This window comes from Eurosta solidaginis, chromosome 2, assembly GCF_040869045.1.
Source record: "Eurosta solidaginis isolate ZX-2024a chromosome 2, ASM4086904v1, whole genome shotgun sequence".
In the NCBI taxonomy this organism is placed as follows: Eukaryota; Metazoa; Arthropoda; class Insecta; order Diptera; family Tephritidae; genus Eurosta; species Eurosta solidaginis.
Window position 1 is genome coordinate 46,377,282 of NC_090320.1, and position 18,428 is coordinate 46,395,709.

At 36.6% G+C, this 18,428-nt stretch overlaps 1 protein-coding gene across 1 annotated transcript; it reads right to left on the reverse strand.

Moving 5' to 3' along the window:
• Positions 1-7,722: 7,722 nt before the first annotated feature.
• Snx17 (sorting nexin 17) lies at positions 7,723-16,925 on the reverse strand. The gene has a single exon (XM_067765204.1). It carries the CDS (start codon positions 16,695-16,697, stop codon positions 15,057-15,059), a length of 1,641 nt encoding a protein of 546 aa, XP_067621305.1. The 5' UTR covers positions 16,698-16,925; the 3' UTR covers positions 7,723-15,056.
• Positions 16,926-18,428: the final 1,503 nt, after the last annotated feature.

The window sequence follows — 18,428 nt, forward strand, 5'->3', positions numbered from 1 at the left end:
ACGAAATTGATAATCCGCTGTTGTTGCTAAGCTCAAAAATATCTTCTTGGTGGCGATTGACACGTATAGTCGCATATTGCATAAGATTTATCAACAAAGCACGCCGTCGTCGAGAGGGTTACAGTGACTCGTTTTTATCTACATACGAGCTCCAACAAGCTAGAATCCAATTACTAAAAGGCGCGCAAGCTCATGCATTCTTTAAAGACATTGATCAATTACAAAATTTACAACAACTACATTGCAAATCTACGCTGATCCGGTATTCACCATTCATAGACGAATCAGGTGTACTTCCGGTTGGGGTTCGCATAAAACATGCAGATATAAATTATAATATAAAGTTTCCGATTATACTACCTAAAGACGCCAAAATTTCGCTACTGATCGTAAGACATACGCACGAAATCAATATGCACGCAGGTGTCGAAGCGACGTTCGCTCTTGTTCGTCAACAATTTTGGATTTTGGGCTGCAGAAACTTAGTAAGGAAGGTCATATTTGGTTGCAAAGAAGAACAACCAGCACTCAACTTATGGGTAATCTGCCATCAGCAAGAGTTCAGCCCAGTCGGTGTTTTCTACATTGCGGACTTCACTACGCTGGCCCTGTACGCATAAGTATTCAAAAACGCGAAATCCAAAAATTGGTAAAGCTTGGTTTGCCATATTCGTCTGTCTGTCTACTAAAGCCCTACACATCGAATTGGTGAGTGATTTAACAACCGATGCCTTTTTAGCTTCTTTTCGCAGATTTATTGCACGCCGAGGAAAGCCCAGTGACCTTTATTCCGATAATGGTACCACCTTCCACGGTGCAAAACGGGCTTTAAACGAACTTCAACGGCTCTCAATATTTCATGAAGATCGGGCAGAGGTGGCTCAATCCGGCGTTAATTGGCATTTCATCCCACCCTCAGCACCACATATTGGAGGATTCTGGGAAACTGGAGTACGATCTATAAAATTACATTTGAGAAGAGTGATTGGAGACAGCTTACTTACGTTCGAAGAATACAGCACGGTACTATGTCAAATCGAAGCTATTTTAAATTCACGACCTCTGTGCAGCATTTCTGATACAGATCTCGATCCTCTTACTCCGGCACATTTTTTAATTGGCGAACCGTATACATGTATGCCTGAGCCATCTGCTTTAACTACAAATTTTAACTTAAAGCAACATTGGCGCCATCTGCAGGCTATGGTTCAAGGCTTTTGGAAACGCTGGCATACTGAGTACTTAACCTCTTTACAACAGAGGAATAAATGGCAACAGTCCACTACTAATCTTGAAATCGGAAAACTGGTCGTATTGAAAGAACCTAATCTCCCACCATCAAAGTGGATTTAGGACGCATCGTCGAGGTGCACAAAGGAGATGATGATCTAGTACGTGTGGTTACCATCAAAACGAGCAAAGGAGAATACAAGCGTCCAATTTCAAAGGTAGCGACATTGGCTTTCTGAACGCGTCGTTCAGGGGTGGTGGTATGTTTGGGAACCGCAGACTACTTTGTTCCATCGTAATAACTACTTGGGAACCTCTGCGATATCGTCATACGTCGGAAGTCATTCAACTCCTTCAACATAACATCATATTTAATAATACAGCACCCCCAACTTTCGAATTAATAAATCTGGCATCTCCAAGTCCCTTACCAGCTCAGCCATCTTCATCCAAGGTTTCTTTAACAAAACCTAAAAAATATTATCCAAAAGATAATCAAGATCCACAAAACCCTTCTACGGAATCCGAACCGCCGTCTAACAATCTTATTGTTGTCCCTATTAAAAAATCTGTTTTTGTGTCAAGATTTGATAAAGACACCACAGAAGAGGACCTAAAGTCGTACATCATCGCTAAGCTTAAATTTGAAAACGTGACAGTTCGAAAATTAAATTTTAACTATCCTAGGGATATTTCGTCTTTTAGGATTGATGTATCCGCACAACATTTTGATACTATATTAAATAATTCTCTTTGGCCGCCCGGTGCTTTTGTGCGGGAATTCGAGCGTAGGCGTAATACTAATATTTCAAATCTTGCTACACTTCCACATAACAATATTGCATCAAAAAACTGAATGTTAAATCGAGCAACATTTATTCTAGACACAGATGCGAGTGGATATGCTATAGGCGGCGTTTTATCACAACTGGTCGATGTACAGGAGAAGGTAGTTGCATATTACAGCCGTTCGATTGGAAAACCAGAGAGGAACTACTGCGTTACGCGGAGAGAGCTGTTGGCATTGGTAGAGTGCATTAAACATTTTCACAAATACCTCTACGGCCAGCGATTCCGTGTCAGGACCGATCACGCAGCGTTTAAATGGCTTCTGCAGTTCCGTAATCCGGAAGGACAATTGGCACGGTGGATCGAGCGACTACAAAGCTATGACTTTTCCATTGAGCATCGAAAAGGTAGTACCCATGGAAATGCCGATGCAATGTCACGAAGACCATGTAATTTGGAATGCAAGCACTGTTCAAAGGCCGAGGCTAAAGAAGACATTATAGATGTCCGGCTAATGACTATAACGTGTACGGATGAATGGGACAAGGAACAACTAAGAAAGTGTCAGCTAGAAGATACAGTTCTGTCACATGTTATGCAAGGGCTCGAACGAAACGAAAGGGCAAGCAGAGAGGAGATGTCAGCAGAGAGTCCCATTGCGAAGTCATATTGGGCACAGTGGAACAGTTTAGAATTTATATCCGGTTGCTTGCATAGAGTATGGGAGAGTGAGGATGGTCAAAGAAAAAAAGAAACTTATAATTGTTCCCAGAAAGAGGATTCCTGACGTGCTCAGCGAGCTGCATAATGGTCCAAGCGGAGGTCATCTTGGAATCACGAAGACGCTCGAGAAGATTAAACAGAGATTCTATTGGGTTGGTTGCCGTCAGTCGGTCACTGAGTGGATTGCGAACTGCGAGGTTTGCAGCAGAGCGAAAGGGCCCAAAACACGAAGTCATGGCCAGATGAAGCAATATAACTCAGGTGCGCCATTTGAAAGGATCGCTGTGGATGTCGCCGGTCCATTTCCTACTAGCAACGGCGGAAGCAAATATGTACTGGTAGTTATAGATTATTTCAGCAAATGGCCAGAGGTATACCCAATCCCAAATCAAGAAGCGGAAACAGTAGCAGAAGTGTTTATAAACAATTGGGTTGCAAGGTATGGGGTACCAATGGAGTTACATTCTGACCAAGGCAGGAATTTTGAATCAGCTGTGTTCCAAGAAATGTGCAAGAAGTTGGGCATTCGGAAAACACGGACAACTGCATTGCATCCTCAGTCCGATGGTATGGTGGAACGTTTCAATAGAACATTGGAGGAGCATTTAAGGAAAGTAGTAGACAAGTACCATAAGGACTGGGATATACACATATCATTATTCTTGATGGCTCACCGATCGGCGGTACATGAGACAACGGGCCAAACTCCCGGAAAGGTAATTTTTGGAAATGACCTTCTACTGCCAGCTGATTTGAAGTATGGGATAGATGCCGATGCGGAGAGAAATGTCAAGAAATCCACTGGTGTCTTGGAAGAAGAGCTGAGAGAGATACACGATCTGGTAAGGCAACGAGCAAAGATTATGAGTGACAAGATGAAAGCGAGGCACGATAAAGTAATTAATTCGGAAGGGTTTCAGGAAGGAGATTTGGTGCTTTTATACAACCCACAACGAAAAAAAGGTTTGTCCCCGAAATTGCAGTGTAATTGGGAAGGCCCATACAAAGTTGTAAAACGGATCAACGATGTAGTGTACCGCATACAAACCATTGGCAAACCACGAACCAAAATGAAAGTGGTTCATTTGGAAAGGCTGGCAGCGTTTAGATCGGGAGATTTGTCTGATCGGGACGATCAGACTTAAGTGGAGGGCAGTGTGACGAATATGAGTGACACTAAGTGATACTCACATCCCTAGTCTGATGCTAAGTAAATAAAGTCACAACAACAATAAAGCAGACAGTCACTTGTATCTACATAAACGAATCAATCATTATGTCTACACATATGTACGTATACGCGGCTGAGAAGCAACGCACAACCACATGCAGATATCTTATCTGAGATGCTCCTAAAGGTATGCAATTACAATTGTGGAAGTGTCGCTCACACATACAAGCGCATGGGGTATGAGAGAAGCTATAAAAATTATACATCTGTAGTTGTAGCTGAGAAATTTATAACTAACTAGTAAGTTCTGGAATTAGAAAAGCCTAGAAATTTGCAATGAGGAGGTCGGACAGTATAAAAGGGCAACAACAGTGGAGGCGAGAATCAGTTTCATTTGAGCTATCAATCAGTTTGGTTATTAAGCAAGCTATTCGTTGCAAAGTATAAGTGTTATTGTGAAGTACTTTAATAAGGGCCATTTTCCATTATTCAATATTGGAGTTATTTATTCAACAGTTTAGCGATACGAACGTTGGCAGAAGATTGCAAATAAGGGGGATTGCAGTAAATTCGTTACAATATGTAGTGATAGTGACACATGCAAAAATACCAAAAAATAAAACTTGTTTGAAGAATTTTAAGGAAATGTTTAATATTTTTAACGAAAGATTATTTTTCAATAGATGTATGCATTCTTAACCATTTATGTTGCATTAACAATTAACCATTTATGTTGCATAAATATGTATGTACATACCTATGTCAAGCTGATATGATATGAAAATACATACATATATGTACATTCATACATGCCTATAAACCTACGCCTGAAGTTAAATAACGCAGCGAATGCTATGTACATATGTACGTATGTGTCGCATCATGCCTCACTCAAAAGCAATTAGCGCGAACAGTTGACACCGAACAATCACACACACGAATTTTTTGGTAAAAATGTTACTTTTGTTTAAACAATTTGGCTGATATAAGAAAGGAATCAAGTATTTTTTTGATGCAGAACGAAGGTAAATATTTCAAAGTTTTACTGAAAAGTAGAATTTTTCAAATCCATCCTTCCATTTATGAGTTATAGCTGTGTAAACAAAAATTTTATGATTTTTTACTACATTTTGGCAATTTGCCACGCCCCTATAACATCTACCTTCAAATTATAATAACTGTACCATCTCACGTAGCTAAGCTTTCAAATGCAAAAAGCTGTTTTAAAATCGGAGCATTCTGTGTGAAGTTATGTGCATACATGGCATTTAGTGGCTTTATTTTATAAGATTTATAGATAGATACATAGCATCAAACGACTCCTCGGTTCATTGGTTTGACATTTTACCATTTTTTTTCCATCACCATTTTTATTTCCTGATAATGCTTACGAAGATGACTGCTTAAGCCACTGGGCGGTGTTGGCTCATCAATCAGATGTCTGTTGGGATGCCCAGGTTTCCGGGTATTCAACAGGAACTGTTTGGTTAGCATCTCATTTCTCTCCCTGATGGGGAGTATTCTCGCCTCATTATGTAGATGGTGTTCTGGGGACATAAGAAGACAGCCCGTGGTTCTGAGAGCAGTATTTTGGTAGACCTGTAGCTTAATCGATTACATGGATTTCCATAAGGTAGGTTCGATCAGCTGTTTTATCTGGTTATGGTTAAAAGTCACTATTAATTGGCCCTTTAATCGATTACATTGATTTCCATAATATCGGTTCGATCAGCTGTTTTATCTGGTTATGTCGCCATAAGCCGTGTTTTTTTACACGTAAACGTCTATACGCTTAAACTTTGCTAGATGGGTCTCCTAAGCAATATCTAAGCGAGGATAGGCGTTTTTTTTTCATGCTCAAACGTAAAAAAAAACACGCAAATTGATTCTTTAATCCATAGTACAGGTCTACAAGTAGGATATGTAGCAGCACGCACATACACAGTCACGCTCACCTGATAAAATGCTTGTTCTTGTTCGTTTTTTGTGTGGATGCTATTTGGCACTGTTGTACTTCTTAGGTCCAAGAAAAGTGTAGTAGCTGCTAGCGAAAAATGTGTAATATTTTTATTGTAAAATTACAAAGAAATATCCTTATTTATTTTCAAATGAGCATTTAATTACATCTCTCTTTAAAATCCATATGTTTTGGACAATTTTAATTAACAAATTGTGATACTTTATTAACGGGGCCGATTGCTAAAAAACGACTAAAACCGTCAGAGGAGGTATTAATAGACGCGTTTTTGCCTCGCTCCCAATAATTCGAATACTTTTTCGCCTTTGAACTATTTATAATAGGACAAAACCCGTCTTTTCATTTCTCTTTCCACATTTTTGGACGGGTTATTGCAGTCGACCTTGGTTTCAAACTGTTTTTCGCGAAAACTTTTGCACGGGTATAAAAACTTAGCACTCGTGTTTGTATTCTTAATGCTGGAATAACTACGCGTCGTCAGATACCCCAATTCAAGACTTTTGTATAATTTTCTGTAGGACGCATAAAGGTGCTATACATTTTTTACTAAATTCGTTCAAAAAAATTTACCATCACGGCAACCCATAGCTGATATTCCGCTCCTTTTTTTGTTTCCCTGCGTCGCTTTCCACGACAGCAACCCCGGTAATTTTGACACTTCGTTCAGTGTCAAACGCATGTTCCACGCAGGTTCCACTGAGTTCCACACTAGTTTGACACTGACCGAAATGTCAAACGGCAGTGTGTTAGAAAGAGAAAGGAATTGTTTGCCTCTCATACATATCATACTTGTAAACCTGTACTATGCTTTAATCTACAAATCACCTACCCAGATTGCGCATTCACGAGTTCAAAATTGCTTCGTTCTGCGCATCTACGTCACATGCCGTCTTTCAGTGAGTTTTACAGCTCCGGCTCACGCTCAATTCTCACGGGAATGCTCTGGATCATTGAAAGACTTGAGAAGCAGATGTCGTGAAATTTTCGCACACGTGAAATGTGATAGGCAGATGTCGCCGCTGTTTTGTATTTAACTCATACGGCGAAAGACTAAGCAGCGACATCTATTTTTGAAAAAGTAGGTATATTAAAGCCCGCGTTGCCAACATAAAAATAAGTAATTAACAAATTATCTGGCTCACAAATTGAACTAGACTTCTATCTGGATTTATCTGGCTCAAATCGTTGTTGTATTTACATGCAAAATTATTTATCTTATGATGTCCATTGTCCCCGCAAAAGTCAAGTGTCTAACGTCACATTTGCCATCATCCGGTGGCAAAATCCTGAGCCAGATAAATAATTTTGCATGTAAATGCAACAACAACGATCTGAGCCAGATAAATCCAGATAGAAGTCTGGTTCAATTTGTGAGCCAGATAATTTTTTAATTACTTCTTTTTAGTTTGACAACGCTGCCTCTAATAAACCTACTTTTTCAAAAATAGATGTCGCTGCTTAGCCTTTCGCCGTATGAGTTAAATGAAAAACAGCGGCGGCATCTGCCTATCAAATTTCACGTGTGCGAAAATTTCACGACATCTGCTTCTCAAGTCTCTTGAGCGTGAGCCGGAGCTGTAAAATTCAATGGAAGACGGCAATTATGTTGTGCTACCTTCATTTTTTGTGCCATGAGTTGAACCATGAATCATTGTTTACTATATAGTTTGGCAGCTTAAGTAGAGGTTATGTTGCGAATAGAGTGGAAGGCAGTGGACTAGGCAGTCGAATGTCATATAATGAAGGAATGGTGTTCGGAGTTTTTTCAAAGTTAAAAAAAAAATGATAAAAGCTTTAATATAAATAAAACTATTGTTTTAATAACAACAAAAACGCCATATATATTCTGTATGCATAAATTTGTAAGGATTATCCCACTTTAAAATTTGAATTAAATAATCTAAAGTTTTGTTTTGAAACTGAGTCGAGAACTGTGCGTGTGAATGTGCGAATTTTCACCGATCAGCTGTTAGTTGCGCTACTTGGTAAAATTTACAATGCCATGAATATCCCACGTCGCGTACCAATGGACAGTGATCCAGATCCCGGTTAAAATTAAAAATGCTAATGCAATAACAATGTGATCCTTGTGTATCAATTTGTTGTTGCATGTTAAATTTTTATCAGGATTTGCATAACTGTCGATTGGAACGCAAGGGGGCTGTCACACTTTTACAACCAAAAATTTTTCATGAACAAGTAAAGGTGTCTAGGTTCGGGTGTAACCGATCATTATATACTCAGCGTGAACTTCAATTGTACATTCCATTTCAGATAAATTACTTTTCTACATAACACGTGGCAGCGCCCGTTTAAGAAAAATGTCTCCCCATTTCCTCTTACAATAAGACTTGATAAGTGAAGTAACTTAACCACGATTTGAATTAAATATTTTCATGGGCTACTATTTATGGCTTATGTATAAACCCGAATAAGTCAAAATGTATTGTTATTCATAGAAGGTCTTTTCCCACTAATGATTTAGAGAATGTACTGTTTGACAATTCCGTTATTGAATACGTAGATACGGCGAAAAACTTAGGTGTAATTTTTAACAAAACATTGACATGGAAAGACCATATTTTTAGAACGGTTGGAAAAGTGTATGCAATGCTTCGTACACTATGGACTATGGTTAACACAGTATTTCATGCCTTTGCACATAAGACTACTTCTGGCTAAGTCGTACTTAATACCTACGCTACTCTATGGTTGTGAGATTTATTCACACTGTGACTATGTGTGCAAGAACAAACTAAATGTTGTTTACAACAACATTACTAGACATGTTTATGGGTTGAAAAGACTTGATCACGTATCACAACATGCTGAAAGGTTGCTAAACATTTCCTTCGAAAATCTTTTAAAAGTCAAAACACTGTCCTTCCTACATAAATTGATACACACGAAGGAACCTGACTATCTATATCGTAAGCTTATTTTTCTGCAATCATCAAGATCGGCGCTTCTTCTTACGCACATTAAATATCGCACGCTAACCTCTGAACACCAATTCTTTGTTACTGTAATACGTCTTTGGAACTCCCTACCTACAAGTCTCCGACTCTTAAGTAATGCTCTGCACTTCAAAAAAGAGCTAACAGCATTTTTTAACGACTCTTAAACTGGATCTCAACTTGTTGTTAAAATGTTCATTACTAAGTCCCTTTTCCTTTCACTACTGCTGTCTTTTAATATGTATTAATTACTTTTCTTTAGTTTTAAGATTTATATCTAAAAATACATAAATATTTAACTATTATCTGTTATATTTAATTTAATTTGATTAATTTAATTTATTATTATAAATGTTCAATTTTTATAGCTCGTGCTATTCAAGACTAGCACTGTTATATAATTTGTCAAAATTGTTGTGCTAGGAACAAATTTTCAAATAAAATACAATACAAATACAAATATCATTGATTCAAAACTATTTTTTGCTAAGTTATAGCTTATTATTCCAGTCTACGACCCTGTTAAACTTGTTTTATATCTATGTTGCCGTGATCTTTAACATATCCCGTCCATTTTTACTAGAAATATTTTCTGCTGTAAAGAAAATATGTGCACACAATTTCATTACGATATATTAATTTTTCTTCGAGTTATGGCTCCCGAAACATAGAAAATTGCTTAGTCATAAAAGAGCGGTGTCACACCCATTTTCAGAAATTGTAGTGTTTTCCAATTTAATGTTATAATTCAATTTAGAAAGTAAAATTCTATTGATACAAAGCTCTTTTTTATAGCTTATTATTTTCGTCTACGACCCTTTTAAAATTCTTTTATATAAAAGTGGGCGTGGTGTTTAACCGATTCCGTCCATTTTTTCTAGAAATATTTCTTTGGAAAATCTGTGTACCCAATTTTATTACGATCCGGTAATTTTTCTTCGAGCTATGGCTCCCGAAACAGAAAATTGCTTAGTCATAAAAAGGGCGGTGCCACGCCCATTTTTTAAAATTAAAGTTTTTCCTATTTATTCTTATAAGTCCACTTGGGAAATGAAATACCATTGATATAAAGCTCTTTTTTGCAAAGATATAGCTTATTTTATTCGTCCACGACGCTTTTAAAAATCTTTTATATAAAAGTGGGCGTGGTCCTTAACCGATTTCGTATATTTTTCTTCAAAACATTCCCTATAGTAAATGCAACCTCTCTGCCAAATTTTGTTACGATAGGTTTAACGATTTTTGATTTATGATTAATAATATTTGTAAAATTGATTTTATCACATGTAGGTGGTATGACGCCAATTTTAAAAATGTGTTTCAAATGTTTATCAAGAGTCTCAATATCAATCCACACGTAAAATTTCAACATTCTAGGTGTATTATTTACTAAATAATCAGGTTTTTTGTGTTTCCCAAAATGTTATATATATAAAAAGTGGGCGTGGTTATCATCCGATTTCGCTCATTTTCAACACCAATCTATTCTAGGTCTAGATAAGCTCGTTTACCAAATTTATTTATTTATTATTTACTCAAGTTATCGTGTTAAGGGACAGGCGGACGGACGGACGGACATGGCTCAATCAAATTTTTTTTCGATACTGATGATTTTGATATATGGAAGTCTATATCTATTTCTATTCCTTTATACCTGTACAACCAACCGGTATCCAATCAAAGTTAATATACTCTGTCTACAAAGCACGCTGAGTATAAAAACAACCAATATTAGGAAAAGCAACCAATTTTCATTTTGGATGCATATGGATGCAAGTTGCAACCGTTTCGTTTCATATAATTTGATGGAGCATGTAACATGCTTAGAGCACGGCAGCGACAGCGAAAGGTCCAAAATATAAAATAACACCAAGGGATACACAGTCTTAATTATTTTATTATGAAGAATTGTTTTCTTCTGTAGGAGGAATAAGTAGGCATCACTTTTTTTGTGTACTGTTAGTTTTGTAATTGCTTTAATATTATTAATATGCTTGACATTTTATTTCGTGTTAAAGTTTTTATTCAAATCATATGGAAGGAAGTTTATACAAAAGAGAATTGTAACTTGGGTTATTTTAATTTATTAGATGTGTACATATAACACATTTATTTGATTAAAATGAGTATTCATATGTCGTAAACTATTTAGGTATATCGGGCTCTTACGCTTGAATACAATGAGCGATAAGGTGCAAAACCGTTGTAAGATTTTGCAATAGATAAATAAACGTGCAAAACAATCACATATATACATACGTACGTTAAGATTAATATCATGAAGTACAGAAATATAATATTAATATTCTCTGTTATAATATAAAAGTTAAATGCCTAAAAATTGCTTTTAAAAAACATTAATATACAAAACAAGTATATGAAGTCATCTATAATATGTATCCGTAAATGCACTTTGTTCCAATATTTGACTTGCATAGGACTCGAATCCTGTTTATTTCCATTTATAATTATTCAAACTTTATTCCTTTTTAGCTTAAAAATTTAACATGCATCAAATTTAGAATTTCAATATAATAAATTTTATGAAATTTGGCAATCGTTTGTATAAAAATAATAAAAATTCATTTTTCGGGTAATAGGCATAACCATTGTTTTTAAATAGATGACGTCATATTGAAAGTCAGTTTCTGCATTTTTAATGCAAGCTACCTACACATTAACCCGGGTCGATTTGTATGGACGAAAGTTAACCGATATCGCGCCATCGATTTTTCGATAGGATCAGGAAAAACGTTGGCGATAACAGTTTAAAAAAAAATATATTTGTTCGGTTTTGGGGAGTGTTTTGGTCGAAAAATTTACCCTTTCGCCATTTTTTTTGCAGGCTCGAAAATTATTTTTTTGGGTATGCGTAGTGGAACTTTTTTTCCTGTGCCCAAATCCTATCGAAAAATCGATGGCGCGATACCGAATAATAAGTCGACCCAGTCTACTACACATATCCAATTTCCTAAACGGCAACATCCCAGAAAATTCAAAAAACTACTATGGTCCATCGAATTAGATTTGAAATCGGAAGATTTTGAAACGTTTTCAAATTGTGACATATTTAAAGAAATTTTGATATATGTGGGGTATTTTCAATAGGCTGATGCTTCCCCTGCACACAAACGGCGTTATGTGCAACGATTGATTGCTTGTGTTGTATGCGAAGGTTTAAAGCATGTCTCTTAAAAAAAACATGGTTTGGTCGAATACCCAAAAAAGAGACAATTTCACCTCAGTTTCGACTTATATTTATATGTACATTCATTGTTTGTGCTTGCCTATGAATTAATTGAATCCCGACTCTACAAATGTAGCTGCTCTAAAAATAGTTTTCGTTTGCATAACCATTGAGAATTAGGGTGCTTTGAAAAATTGTATACATATCAAAAAGCATAACTTGGGTGTAAAAACTTGAAAATAAAATAATTAGGCCCAGTTTTCAGTACAAGTTCAACTCAGTTTTTCAGTTAAACTACGCTTAAACTTATTCTGCAGTTTTTCAGTCTACTTTAACTGCAGTTTAAGCTAAGCTTAAGCGGCCGATCTGCCAGGTTTAAACTCTAGTTAACCTATCAGTTATTTGCGTTCGTACGAAATGGCGTCGAATATACCCAACAAGCATTTGGGTTTGGGTACCATTAGCGCTAATGTTGATAACTAGGCATACTTCTAAAATCTCAAGAGTTGTTTCGAAACAGTGGCTCAACTCGAGAATCATAGCGTACTCAGCAACAGAAGGAACTTTTTATAAAGCAAACTATGCTATTACTTAAGTTGAAAAAATGTAGATAATTAATAACAACTTGCGGTTCTCTAACTTGACTCAAATGTAAGATTCAATGATGTTGATGTAAGATCTTCGGTGTGGTAGGCGGAGCACGCTACCATCTCACCACGGCGGCCGTCTATATAATTTATTCTTTATTAATTACGCTTCATTACTGGTATCAGCCAGTTATTTCTCACAATGAACAGCTGTTGGTTTCGGTGGTACCTCCTTTGAGATTTTTTTCAACTCCACCTCAACTCGATATATAATGTAAGATATCAACTGGAAAAATGGGTTGAATATTTATATAAGAACTGTACATTTCTCAAAATCTCTCGAAATTAGGATAATAATAGCGAAATATTAATGATCAACTGGAAAACTTTTAATTTTACAAAATCTCTCAAAGGTTGGATAATAATTTGATAATGATAATCAACTCGAGAACTCTAAATTGTACAAAATTTCTCATAGGTGGGATAGTGATTGGAGAATAAAGTTGGATATCAACTCGAGAACTATCTGGTTTAAGAATAATTAAATAATGATGTTGGATATCACTTCCGGAACTAGATATATATTTCGCCAGAAAATTATTTTCCATGTTTGTTGGGTAAGCAAAATCCAGCTGTTGCCGTATCTACAAATTATCTAGATAATAAAAAACCCAATAGCCATCATCCGGTGGCAAAGATCCTGAGCCAGATTAATAATTTTGTATGTAAACGCAACAACGGTTTGAGCCAGAAAACAGCGGCGACATCTGCCTATCACATTTCATGTGTGTGAAAATTTCACATCTGCTTCTCAAGCCTCTCAATGATTAAGGGCATTCCCGTGAGAATTGAGCGTGAGCTGGAGCTGTAAATCTCACTGGATGACGGCAAATGTTGCCACACAAAACAGCATGCCCCAAAGGCGGACTTAAACTGAGACTGAAAAACTGCTCAGTAGTTTAACTGGAGTTTAAATTTGACTAGATTTTAAGCAAGCTGAGTTTAAGCTTAGCTTAACCAACCACTGATAAACCGGGCCTAAAAAAAATGTTTTAAGTTAAATGGTTTTATTGAAAACAATACTTACATGAAGTAATAATGATACTAAAAGCTAGAAAATAATCAAGTAGGTCCTAGGTACTAATTTCTAAAAATGTTAGCATAATCTTATTAAGACTCAGTTGGTCCTAGTTTGACTATCAATAGAAATTTAACAAGTCCAACGCTTTTATTTAATTGTATGAGCAACGCCCTAGATTGATGAGGAGTGTGATGATTAGTACCTAGGACCTACTTAATTATTTTCTAGCTTTTAGTATTATTATTACTTCATGTAAGTATTGTTTTCAATAAAACCGTTTGACTAAAAAAATTTTTTTTAATTATATTGTTTTCAAGTTTTTAGTCTTTATTTAATTGCCTATTATTTCTCATTCAATTTAGTTCATTTAGTGACTCATTATTACAAGGACTCTATCCTGACAATTTGTTACAATCTAAGTCCTCAATACATAATCCTTCCAAAGACTTTACTCGACTCTGCGCCACGTATGCTTGTCCCTCCTCCAACTCCAAAATATTTTGAGGTCACTTCTACCGGACTGTATGTAATATTTGTTCCAAATATGAGCCAAATCGTACATCATAGGTCGCTTTCTATTCATGTATGTACTATGTGTTCCATATATGGACCAAATCCGACCACAAATACGATTTTTTTGCATATATCGATCCCTGCGCGATCTTTTTCATAGGTCGCTTTCTATTCATGGATGTATTATGTGTTCCAAATATGAAAAAAAATCGGACCACAAATACGATTTTTTGAAATATTTCGATCCATGCTCCACCTATCGGAGTTTTTTTTATTATTGCATTGTCATCGGGTTCTGAACTATATTCCAAGTTTCAAGGTTGTAGCTTATCGGGAAGTTACTTAAATTTAAATTACAAAATTCGTGCCGGCCAGCCGCCCAGCCAGCTAACAACCCAGCCTGTCAAGTCAAGCTAAATAAAACCGTTTAAAAAACGAATGACCTTAAAGGGTAATGTGGCTATATCAAATTATTTCCGAAATGGTCGGCCTGGTTTCTCCTAACTCTTTCGTGGATTGTCTTTATCGTTAAAACAACAACAGCAGCAACTTCATCTAAAACATGCATTGAACATATCTGATAAAGCACCTCCTGAGAAAAATTTGTGTGAAAACTGACTCAAACACCGTGTTATGTGATCTTGGTAAGGTATTGAGGATAGCATTCTTCTACTTTTTACTTTTTAAAGATATTTTTTGGTCGCCCCAATGGGCACTTTCACTAGGTATGCCAGAAATGCATAGTACATTCTAGTTTAAAGCAACATTTCTTATTAAGAAAAATTTTTCTTATGATTGTTGGAATCTGGATTCGTCTTGCTTTTCTTATATTATATATATTTAAAGATCATCATCGCCAATACCTTCAAACGCTTCATTATGCACCGACTCTTCAGCATCATTACGGAAAAAAACAGCTGAATATGAACTTGGGCTAGATATTTTTGGATTACATTTCGTACGTGTGTGTTGTGACAGGAATTTCACAGGTGCCGTTGGTGATGACGCTGAGGAGTTTAATGTGGTAGTGGTTGTGCTGATGGCAGTAGTCCCAGTTGATGATGACATTAGATCCGTGGACAGAGATGGCGTTGACACTGACGAAGTTAACATTGATGGAGTATGCGAAATACGGCCACTACGTGAAACATAGGATAACAATTGTGATTGTGCGTTATCGTTCACAACACGTGAGTTTATTAGTCCATCTACAGAGTCTTTGCAATTAAGTAATTCGTCAACCATGGATTGTAGGCTTACAGACATAAGCATTGCCTGCGAACTTGTAATAGTAATCCAACGTAAATTTTGTTTTGACATTAAATATTCAAAAGCCAGTTGTAAATTTGTTTCCGATTTGCCATATCTATTTCCCGTGTTTGCGCCAGCGCAAGTAGTCATCGATGATGGTGATTCCATAGTAGTACTATTTCCATTATGCATGGATGTAACGCGCCAACAACGCATACGAGTTACACGAAATTTTGTTTCATAAATTTTGCCAGCTTTTGCAGTGCGCATACTTAGTTCTCTGTTTCCTATAGAAATCAATGCAGTTGTACGTGGCTCTGGATAGTCTATAAGACACGCATTGAATTGTAAGCACCCATAAAGGGGCAATTGGCGTGCCATTTGTATGTACTCCTTCTGCAATCCGTGCTCGTGCAAATGATCTAGTTTTTGTAAAATTTCAGTTGGAGCTATGATCCATTCGTTTTCTATATCAGCTACGGTTTGAGCATGCAATAATTTTAGAGCTACCGAATTTTGTAATAGACCAAGATCATATATAGGATTCCAATAACTTTTACGCACCATTACTTGGCACGGTTGTGAGCGCTCTTGTGCTCTTAAGCGTGACAAATATGGTGACTCAAAATCCATTAAACGTCGTATTAGCACTAATTTATTTTGTGTAATATCACTTTCTTGCCGTCGCACCAAATATAGACAAAAATGTTGCATAAATTGCGTTGGCAGTTGGACACATTCACACACTGTGCGCAGTACTAAACTGGACTTATCACCAATATGGCAATTGACCTGCAGCGTGAAGTCATTTGAAAGCCAAACCTCCAGCACAGCTGATACACGTTTCAAATCCCTACCACTATATTCGTTACCAAGTGCATTTTCGGCTAATATAGTCTCTTGTTGTGCATTTAATAAATAGTTTTGAAAATGTTCCATTTTGGATATGACTGCATCTTGTCCACATAATTGTAAGTAGTGTTCTAGTGAGGCACGCCTTGATTCCAATTGTCCATTTGTTAATGGTAGCAGCCGTTTTGGGGGGAATGTGGTTGGTAGTTGTATGTTCAGATCGGCACAACGACGTCGCAGTTGCTCATGCAAAGCGTGCAATTGCTTGTAGCGCAAACAGCAATGATAGCAGCCATTTATATATATATTATAGCCTGTGTAGGTAGTTCCAGTTATTTCGGCATACAATTCTTGAGTGTCTGGAATGGAGAAGTGCATTTCTATGGCGAAATTACTGGTAGTTCTTGTTTAATTTCTTGTTACTACCCACGCGTCAATGTTTATTTAATGTTTTCAATACTTATGTATGCTTCATGCGATTTATTATTAAATAATTAAATAAGTTGGAAATAAATTATACATTACACTTAATATCAAAATTCGCCACCGTCATTCACTATGTACCTTTTAATTAATTAATAATTGTGCTTTTGTTGTTCTCTAGAATTTTTCTACATTCTATTTTCTTGTGTAACTTCATTTCCAAGGCGAATCTGTATCAGGTGGTGGTAAAGCGAATTCAATCAATTCGCCGTGCAGATGAATGTCAAGTCAAAAGAAAATTTTCATAGATTTCGATTAACTGACATTTTGTTGTACAATGCCAAGGCGAATTCATTATAGGTGGTGTTATCCCATCAGCTGATTGCTTCTTCTTGATAATTTTCCATACAAAGCCTTGTACAACAAAATGTCAGTTAATCGAAATCTATGAAAATTTTCTTTTGACTTGACATTAATCTGCACGGCGAATTGATTGAATTCGCTTTGCCACCACCTGGTATAGATTCGCCTTGGTACAATGCCTTGTATGGAAAATTATCAAGAAGAAGCAATCAGCTGATGGGATAACACCAACTGTAATGAATTCGCCTTACATACCAGGTGGTAGCCAAGGCGAATTCAGTAGAAGTGGTGTTATCCCAACAGCTGATTGCTTCTTCTTGATAATTTCCCATACAACGCCTTGTACTGCAAGATGTCAGTTAATCGAAATCAATGAAAATTTTCTTTTGACTTGACATTCTTCTGCACGGCGAATTGGTTGAATTCGCTTTGCCACCACCTGGTATGGATTCGCCTTGGGTGGTAGCAAAACGAATTCAACCAATTCGCAGTGCAGAAGAATGTCAAGTCAAAAGAAAATTTTCATTGATTTCGATTAACTGACATATTGGTGTACAAGGCTTTGTATGGAAAATTATCAAGATTAGCAATCAGCTGTTGGGATAACACCACCTCTACTGACTGCGTCTTGATGTCAAGACAAAAGAAAATTTTCATAGGTTTCGATTAACTGACATTTTGTTGTGCAAGGCCAAGGCGAATCCATACCAGGTGGTGGCAAAGCGAATTCAACCAACGTAAACGAGCTGTCAAATTTTGTATGAAAAATCATTTACACAATAGGGGGACTCATGAAAGCATATTGGATACGTTTTGAATAAGAGACTTATTTTTTATGGAATATGCTTGTGATTTTTTGCGTTTTCTGCATTTTTATGAAATTTTCACGATTTTTAGGTTAAGGCACCTTTAATCGATCACAGTGGAGATTGAAATGGATATGGGTATGGTTACGACTATGGCGTTAAGGCTTGGTTTCCTCCAAAAGCGGAAAAGCCGTTTCTAGCGGCAACGCTTTGTTGGAAACTACGAACTGTTACGGCAGGCGAGTTGCAAAAGTTAATTTTACATTTTTGCATGTTTTTTTAGTTTTCTTTATAATTTTTCTTTTAATAAACTCACAAAAAAAATCTCAATTCAAAATGTTGTTTATTTTATAAATAATTTGATATGTTTGACAAAATATTCACCGCTTTGACAATAGCGGTGGGAAAAAACGGTGATGAACGAGTTTCTACCGTCATGACGGCAGGGTTGTTTTATGCCCGGCCGCTATATTACGTTACGGTGAACTTCACCGTCTTCTTAGTTTCCACATAATTA

What these genes read in the sequence shown, in the direction of transcription:
- Snx17 (XM_067765204.1), bottom strand. Translation starts at nt 16,697, where the DNA reads ATGCACTTCTCCATTCCAGACACTCAAGAATTGTATGCCGAAATAACT.